This window comes from Lates calcarifer, linkage group LG13 (genome assembly GCF_001640805.2).
Source record: "Lates calcarifer isolate ASB-BC8 linkage group LG13, TLL_Latcal_v3, whole genome shotgun sequence".
NCBI classification, from domain to species: Eukaryota; Metazoa; Chordata; class Actinopteri; family Centropomidae; genus Lates; species Lates calcarifer.
Genome location: NC_066845.1, coordinates 17,052,978 through 17,062,499, shown reverse-complemented (window position 1 = coordinate 17,062,499; position 9,522 = coordinate 17,052,978). Strand labels below are relative to the sequence as shown.

The window sequence follows — 9,522 nt, the reverse complement described above, 5'->3', positions numbered from 1 at the left end:
TGAATAGTGGTATATTATTAATTGCTAATTTGAAAACTAGTAATTATGATCGTTTATATGATCAAATAATCAGCTCCAGCAGATAGAGATTTGAATAACTTGTTCAAGGGCATTTCAGCTGGGTTGCTGATCATAATCACCCTCAGCCAAACTGTACAGTGCAGCAGGAGCGAGGAGGACGTGCTCACCCCTGTCGGTTATACATGGAAGTGATCCAGATCATGGGGGCTGGACTGGATCCAGGTGCAAGGGGGGGAAAAAAAGCCTGGCAGGATCATTAAGAGGGAGCTCTCCACTGGAGAGTGCACACACACATACACACACTCACACACAGGCAGAGCAGAGCAGAGCAGAGCAGAGGAGCTCTCATCCAGATCGGTGCCAGACGCACGGTCGACTTTTTGTTTTTGCACGAATTTTACTACGTTTTTGTTGAATTTTTTAAAATTGAGAACAGTTAATACTTCACTTTTATATCAAGTTTGAAGCTTTTTAAGTTTGTTTGTGATTCTTTACGCATCTTTGGAATATATTTCGTGATTTAAGGTGGATACTTCACGACGCGCAGGTACAGTAAAGTTTGAAGAGAAATAAACGCTGAATTGATATCACTCTCTGGGGTTCTGTTCACAGTCGGTGTCGTTGCAATGGTTAAATGCCACTTCTCCTCTCTGCTTGCAGAAGTCATCGTGAAGAAGTTCGACCAGGATTGTTTCTTTCCGACGCAGGAGCGCGCAGCAGCCCAGAGCGCTTCGAGAAAAAAAAAACTTGTCAGTGCGACTTCATCTGGGGTGCTTTTTTGAATTGAGCCGTCCCAGAAATGGTGGGGCACCTACACTTACAAGCGATGGATGATAGTCTCAAAGGAAAGAACCGAGAAGGACTGCTCGACAGTCCGGATTCGGGATTGCCCCCCAGTCCCAGTCCGCCCTTCTGCTCACTCTCTCCGGGTCTGATCGAGTCGCGCTCCAGCAGCTGCACGACGCCCGTCGAAAGCCATCATGGTTATTGTAAAAAGGAAAGCAGAGAAGGCAAACTGGTAAGAAACATGTCGCTGTATTTACAATATGGATTGAAACAGTTTTGATTCAGACAAATAGGCTCGGGTCTGTTTTATGTCTGTTTTGCTGTCAGTCAGCTCATTGACACACTGAATAAAGGATAAAAGACCTAATGACCAAATAATGACGCTGCTGTGAGAGACACTGAAAATCTGAGAGCATTTTAGTGTTTGGCCAGAAACAGATTTCACCCAACATCTGGAAGCTCTCTCTCTCTCTGTCCGGAATTCCTTAGTTGCAAACCTCTGATGTTGCACTCATGCTGAGGATGCCACTGGCCCTCAATAATCCAGTAAAATGTCTTCTTTTTCACCCTGATGCATCAGCTGGGCTTTAGCTACATGGTGTCATTAGGGTCAGTGAGTTGATTAGGTGCAGCTGAGTTTCCAAACTGGGGTCCAGGGACTCCCAGGGGTCCTTGCCAGGATTCAAACATACTCTCAGGTGTAACGCTTGTATTGGTGGTCTGTCAATGGTGGATTGATGTGAAAAAGTTTGGATAATGCTTCTTCTTCTAGGTCTGCCATAACTGACATCGTAGGGCTGAAGAAGTTACAATCAAGATGATAAGTCAGGCTCTTATAAACCTTTAAATAAGTCATCCAGCAGGTCTGTGCTGTCTGTTTAAACCACTCTAAATGACTAGAACTCTTTACCGTACCTTGCCGCTTGTGACCCTTTAAAGTGAAACAGTGTCCACTTGCTACACATGTCCATGGGTTGCACATGGTTTTGAGTAGCAAGCAATTTCACCAGTTCTCAGAGTGTTTGCTTTGAATAGTTTTAGAGTCCTTCTTCAGTAAAACTCTTGTTAATCATCTTGTGAGCCCTGTGGTTGATCAACAAACCCTTGGGGATCAGGACACTCCAAGGGTTTGTCGATCTACAACTTAACTACTGTATCAGGTAGTCACTGCATTTCATTTCATAATTATGACTCAGGTCCCACTTCTGTAATATTAACTTGAGTACTGAAGTTTGAAAGTAATGTAATGATTAACTTTTGTCAGTATTTCCTTACAGTTTGTCTCACCTGTTTACCCTGCTCAGTGTTTGAACATTAACAGGCTCAAAATGAAAAACTGGAAATTGAGAAGCATCAAATACAGTTTGAAGGGTACCAGAGAGAACGCTATAAAGTTTATTAATGGGAGTGAAATAAATGAAAAATTAATAATTGCTCAAAGCTAAAAATACAAGAGCATCTGGAGGCCAGTGTCTTGCTTGATTTATTAATGTTCAGTTCACCATGTGTGTGGATGTGGTAGCAATAAAAACAGTAAGAAAAACAGATCCTATTCATTTGGTTCTGTTTATGTGGCCTCAGTATTCATCAGTGATCATTCGCCAGCGTCCCTCTCTATAATAATACTATTAGATATCAGCCCAGTCAATAGTATGTTTAAGTTCAATCTTAAAATTTTTTTTCTTGTTTTACTTCTCAGAAAATTTCCAGCAATATGTGCAACAATTGTACATTAAACAAACAACCCAAATAGCCAGTGCACCCTAAGCCAATATTAGTACTTGTTTAACTTAGCACAGTCTGACAAAAACATCTTCTTCTTTAGAAATGATTCCATGTAAACTAAGATTTGTGGCAATTAATGCATTTTCTACTCCTCTGAGGGGCAAATGCATTTTAATGACACATCCTGCAGTGACTTGTGTGTCACACATAACACTGATTTGATTGAAAATCATTTCCAGGTCACTCCCAGTTTCAAAAGTCTTAAGAACATGTCTGTGCAAGTCAGGGTGGCTTTTAAGGTGTCTGAAGGAGGCCTCAGAAATGCAGCGCTGCATCCTGGGAGTTGCATGACATTGGTTTGCTGAGGTCTGAAACAGAAAAAGAGAGAGATCCTCTAATCCTCTGGAGGTTCAGATTAGTAGGACTCCTCTGCTTTGTGGTTTCCCTTTTAAAGATCAGTCCTGATAGGGGCTGCCTCTGCTTGTGTTTCTAATCCCATCTATGGGCTTTTGTGTATGGAAAAAATCGAACCTTTCCATCAAGGAAAAAAGTTTTTTTGAGCTGTTTGAGTATGTCTGGTAGCAGGACGAGGGGAGACACACTTGAGCCCATTTTTTTCTCTTTCCAAATCTATTTTTGTGTTGTTTTCGTGTGCCACCTAAGAACAATCCTCAAGTTCTATTTTGAGGTGCAGGGGCTTGTTAGAGTGGTTGCAGGCCATTGCATAAGTGTTTGATGACCTCTCACTTCTAAATTAAACGTGGATAAACACTCAGACGGCCTGTCTGTCTTCAAACTTGGTTCAAATTTATGCAGATGCAGGATAAGTAATTTTATACTTGCATCTTTTAACATGTGAACAGATTTACAAGAGGGATTAGATGCATGAAAAATATGACTGTGGTTATGTAATCTGGAATATTTCAGAGCTGGGTAAGGTTATGTACACGTTCAGTTCAAGGAGGTGGCTCAACTGTCGAAGGATTAACCAGGACGACAGACAGGAGACAGATCTCATGACTTTTTCTAAATCTGCCTCACTCTGTGAATCTGATGCTCTCACATTAATGCCCTTGCAAACACAGGATGTAAAGTCAGGGGCTTCACTTCACCAAACAGCCAGAAGTAGGAGAAGTGTGTTTGAGTTGGCGTTTCACTCTGCAGCTCTGCATTGTGCATTGTACATTGTGTGGGTTGCTCAGCTGCAGACTATTTTTCCTGGGCAGAAAAGTGCTTCCAGTGGGGTTTATGCTTTGTGTGCATACTGGGGGATCCACTGAAGGTGACCTCCCCTCCATTCACGAGTGTTTGCTTTGCAGAAGTTGCCAGAACACACCGTGGAGAAATACCTGGGATGCTCTCCATGCCAGAGCAGCAGCAGACAATCACATTCTCGCACAGCATTTCCAGCTCATGAAGTACCAGCAGCAGAAAATGAGCAGCCTGCATATTAACTTTTTCTCAGTAGTGCGTGGCAAGAACAGCAGCTGTGCAAGTCCAGTCCCACCATTCAGATAGTGTGTGTCGATGATCATAGGCTGTAGGTAAGATGAGCCTCACACAGCGATCCTGCTGTGCCCTTGGTCCGTTCTCGCTCGTCCCCTGTAGTGGCATGCGCGCTTAACGGCGGCCAAACAGCCTCCCCTGTGTAATGTGAGAGCTGTCTGAGTTGTGGTTTGTTTCAGATTGGACAGTGTGTGGAGAAAGAAAATGCAACTTCTCCCCACGATGTATGCCAGTATCTGTCTCTGATTGGCTCTGGAGGAGACAGACTGAGAGGTCAAGGGTCAATACACAAACAGACATAATGTCAATATTTTATCATAAAACAGACATGAATTAATCCATTGAAAATGAATTGAATAAAATTCCTATGATTCCTATAGGAACTTAAGCATGTGGGGTTCTCATTTATTAGTTTATTGGAACAGGACCATATTGCTCACTAGATTATTCATACAGGAGCATATTAGAGCTGAGAAAATAAATTGATTATTTAAATATTGAATTGAAAGAAGCTTCTCTACTCTAAATTAAAAATCTTTGTAACTCATCATCATATAAAATAAGTAATTTAAATGAGTCAACTTAAGGAGGCATAGTAGTGAGGTAGACATAGAGAGAGGCCATCACACATGAATGCTTGATCATTTTAACCCATAAAAATCCTAATTTACAAGAATCAAGAGCATACATGACAGTGGCATCACATGTATCTGTGATTAGAGGCTGTCCTTCAGTTAGATGGTTCAATTCCCACAAGACCTCTGACCTCCCTGAAACAAAAAGAGAAGCTTTGAGCATCACCTGGTCATCATTTTCAAACAGCATCTTAGCCTGACTTCCAGCTGCACTAGAGACTTATTTCTTGTAAGTGAATTTCCCTTTTCATCAACTACTGTAGGCCCCAACATCTGTAAGTCTATTTTCAGTTCACACACTCACACAGGCTGTGAGTCTGTGTCTGGGTCACACTTCTCTAGCGGGCTGCACTGCAGTGAAAGCTTGTGAGAAAGAGATTTACCTCCAACACTTCATTTGCCTGGACCCACATAGTATAATTATCTGAATTAAAATGGAAGCGTTTCCCCTGACTGCTGCGTTTCTTGTCTAATTGTTGGTGTAGTAATAATCGTGCCATCGACAAGGCGAGTTCTCGAGAAGGAGGATTGAGGAGTGTGTTTTTAATTTGGGTTTCTGGCTCTGCTGAAACCCCCAACCATGCTGAGATTTTTTTTACTGGAATTCCTTGAATGGACACGTTGGCAGGCTGCTTACAAACAGTTCAGCAGTTCATGGATGTTTTTGTGAGATTGTGACTGTGTGTGTTCCCTCTGCACAGCTGCCCTACCTGCTGCTGAACTCCACAGGAACAGACCCAAAGACTCGCATGTACCCCGTGTTCTTTGGAGAAAGCATCGAAGTCAACCCCAAGCCAGAGCAGGAAATCAAGTAAGGGGAACACAAAGACATAGGAGTGGATGCAATATGGAGTGTAGTTCATTTATTTTGATCAATATTGTCTTTTCAACACTGCCACCTAGTGATCAGTTCTAGATGTGTTTTTAAAGAGTTGTCACTTTTTTCTTTCCAGGTGCAACTCTGAGGTCAAGTATGACTCTGACAAACATTACCGGGACCGGGTTTATTGCGCACCTGTTCCCACAGCCACCTCCTTCAGCGAGACAGTGGTGGCAGTGCAGAACTGCACTTGGAGGAGCTACAAGTCCCAGGTGTACTTAGAGCCGCGGCAGAGGCCCATCAGCTACCAGAGCACCACCATCATCTACCCGAAACACGCCAAGAACACTTACCGCACCACGCTCAACTACAATGCCACAGGCTCCCGCCGCTGGTTTGTCTCCACGGTGCAGCTGGAGTCAAGTGAGGATACTAGTCCCTGTATCATCTACACAGAAGACCTGTAGAGTCCAGACCGGGCCAGCCCAGGGCTACCCTGGGGATCATGTTGTGTGTTTTTTTTTTTTTGGAGGACGAGGAACTTGGGAAGGCCCAAATTAAAAGGGAAATACTTCAAGTTATACCTGGAGCCCCTAAAACCCTGCTCTGTTCATCTTTACTCGCTATGGAGGAAACTCTGGGAACCCTTTAGTGACATTTCACCTGAGTGTATTTAGACTTTCTACTGATGCAGTCTTTAAAAAGGGAGTTGGTCCTCTGTCAGTTTAAAGCTGTACTTCAATGGCTAATGTCTTATTTAATACAAGAGCTGACAAATTGGTGGTCTTTGCTCTCCTTCAGGTTGGATTGTAACCTCAGTGAAGGTAACGATCAGATTGTAGATGTCTGTGCATGTAGAGAAAAATCAAGATGACACGTGTCATGGGAGCTCGCGCAAAACCCAGTCACACCAATGCAAAGCTTTCTAGTATGGCTTTATTGCACTTGTTTTCTATATATCACAGTCCTCCCAGTGGACTTGGCATTGCAGGGGGAGAAGTTCAGTGCTGCATATGAAAAATTGGACCAAAGACAGTTTATCTCTTAACTCCACACAGTGAGACAGCACACTTGCTTTTGTTTCACAGTTTTAATTAACACGCATTCAAACAACAGCTTGTCTATTTTGATCAAGTGTTCAGTTAAACTATACTGCATATTGCTAGGTGTTCTGTTTCTTCACCAGAACCACAGCGGTCTGTAGAGTTTGGACTGAAGTCTAATCAAAAGAAGGATGAGAGCACAATAACAAGAGATTGCCTAGGGAGAATTTAAAAAGGGAGATATTTAAAGCTTCTGAAAACCTGGTTTCAAATCTCATTAAAGTATAGATTCATGCTGGATCATTGCAGTTTAGGTTTTAACGCCTGTTAAACTTAATTTGAATACTTTGGTTAGGATAATGTTGGAGTTGAAGGTGTTTTTGTAAAAGAGGTTCTTGTTTGGTCTCTAGGAGGTGCTGAAAGGTTTAAGTTTGGGGAGGAAACATCCTTATGCTAGCAGGTTATTTATTAAGAGTTTAATGCTTAAAAAGTTGATCTGCTTCATCAGGACTATGTGGGTGTAGGACCACATCATCTGTAGTTACAAGATGACTGATAACATAGTTTGGCCTTTGAGAAAGGTGACAGTCATCGTATGGTTTATTTTTTTTCAGTTAATAGAACAGTTTGTTTTTTTTTACCTGGTGTCAGATGGTGGAGTCGCACAATAAAATGCCAAAAAATTAGACAATCAAGGGAAGTACTGACACTTCTCTGTCACAACTCTTGGTACGGAACAAGCTGTACAGATGCAGTGGCACTCACCTGTTTACTTCTCCAAGAGAGTCATTAGTCAAACACAAAAACAAGAACTGTTTCCAGTTTTGTCTGGATGGTTTAGAGCTGTGAGAAGTCGACATATCGCTGTTTCAGCTGCCTCTCTAAATAAGGCTAACACTGATCTGGATTGCACCAGCTATTCATAAATGTATCACAAAGTTTGCAGATAAAGTAACGTCGAAGTAATGATTTACTCATAGTGCACAATTGAAATCTCTTAGCTAGTAAAGTTAACTTCACAACAATAACTTAACAATAACTTCACAACAATAACTTCCAAAAAAATTACAGTTTTATGGGAGTAAACATCATATTCAACTTGACTACTTTTTTTTTATGTAGGTAATAATTGTTTTGTTTATAAGTGCATACATGGAGAAATATGTTTTTTTCCCCAATGTATTCATGCATTATCCAGTTACTATCTAACATTATTTAGTTTGAAATGTTTGTCAGTGTAAGGTTTAATAAGTAATTTTAGGTATGATTTAAGATGAAATTTATATTCAAATATTCCCCATCTGTCAGGTGAGATATTTCAACCATATTATATATTACCTATTTCAGTCTTCGTTGTTAATGGGCCAAGCTAACGTTGGCTTTGTCACTTGGTTCCATTAAACCTGGCATACAAATGTAACACCAACCAGTCTCTACATAAGAATTAGTTTGCTTGATGCAACTCCTTTTGCTGTAGTGATGTGTAAATCCCCACTTGCAACATAACTAGGCCTGAATTTACGAATAGCTGGTGCAACCCAATGTTTCAAGTTATCAGATATCAAAAAATATATATATGTGAAAAGTCGGGCAGTGAAACCAAATTAGATTTCCCTGTTGAAGATGTAAGATAGATTGTATTGATCATTTTCATGACTTCTTTATGTGTCTGTCTTTTACATATATATATATAACTGAACATGGCAAATATTGAAACTTCAGACTTTACCTCAAATTTTCTTAGGTATCAGTTTTATTTCATTGCAAATGTGTATTCCCAGTTTTCATTTGAGGTCTTGAGCGTGTGATCTTGTTTTATTTTGTAGTTTGAAATACCCTCCAGGTATGTGTGGAGTAGAAAGGACATAGAGGGCACAAAGTGGAGGAGTTGCATCAGTGCTGTTGGTACTGAGTTTTAACGAGGGAACAGTAAGTAGCAATACAAAGAGCAAGACAATGGGAGAAAAGTCAGATCTGCTCTTTCAAAAGAAAAAGATGAGATGAGGAAATTGTTCCAGAGATGATTTTTTTTAATACAACAGTTAAGTTCCTGGCAAGATAGTGGAGAGTTTTGCTATGTGTTGATGGTCTGTGAAATGTCAGAGAATGATGAGAGAAAGTTGGTGGGTGTCAAGTTAAACACGTTGGTGGGTTTATGTGAGATACTTTTGTGTTTCCTAACACTTGATTTTGTTACTGTAAAATATTTTCCTGTTGTATATGTGGCATCGAGGCACTTCATAATTCTCTTTATATTTTTGTACGTCAATCATTGTTCCTGCTCTGATCAAGGAAAATAATTTAAAAAGATGTATATCCTAATTGAATAAAAAAAAAAAAAAAAGAATTTCCCAAACCCTAATTCTGTTGTTTTGAGTACATTTGTTTCTCAGGTTTGATCACAGGATATTGACGTATTGCCCTGTTTACCACAGGTTTAATTTTGTCCCTCTCAAAGAAAGAGGAAGTTCTCCAGACAAAGAGTGGGATGGGTCACACATTTAATGCGGTGCAGTGTCCTGCTGAAAATCCTTTTATCTCAGCAAATAATATTCTAGGTAAAAATAGAATTAAGGCATGTTCCTTAAACAGAGCAAAATACAACAATTACATCAATCTGGAATAACATATAATATGATTTCAGTTGAGAACCCACAACAGACTTTTTTGCTCCAGTCCATGCAACAAATATTTAGACAGTTCTACACTTATTCCTCTTTGGCTGTGTTCTCCAGCACATTCAATTTGAAATAAACTAATATGCTTCAGTGCCATAGGGTCTCTACAGCAGCTCACATCCCTCAGTGCCTTATCTGTCTCTCTCCAATGTTGGATAAGACACAAGGTGACGCAGTAAACTACAATTACTAAGGCCTCATTTGTCAGAGCTGTTCTGGTCCCTGTAATGAAATCCTGGTGAAAGTTGGTATTTATGAAACAACAGACTAGGTGCGAAAATCAGTGGATAATATTGCTCTTTTCCAGA

The 9,522-nt window shown here is 40.6% G+C and overlaps 1 protein-coding gene across 1 annotated transcript; it reads left to right on the top strand.

Annotated features, from left to right (window-relative positions):
- Positions 1 to 284: 284 nt before the first annotated feature.
- rflna (refilin A) lies at positions 285 to 8,898 on the top strand. The gene is made up of 4 exons (XM_018668655.2): positions 285 to 568; positions 682 to 1,039; positions 5,375 to 5,484; positions 5,627 to 8,898. The coding sequence occupies exons 2-4, from the start codon at positions 821 to 823 to the stop codon at positions 5,958 to 5,960; spliced, it is 663 nt and encodes a 220-aa protein (XP_018524171.1). The 5' UTR covers positions 285 to 568; positions 682 to 820; the 3' UTR covers positions 5,961 to 8,898.
- Positions 8,899 to 9,522: the final 624 nt, after the last annotated feature.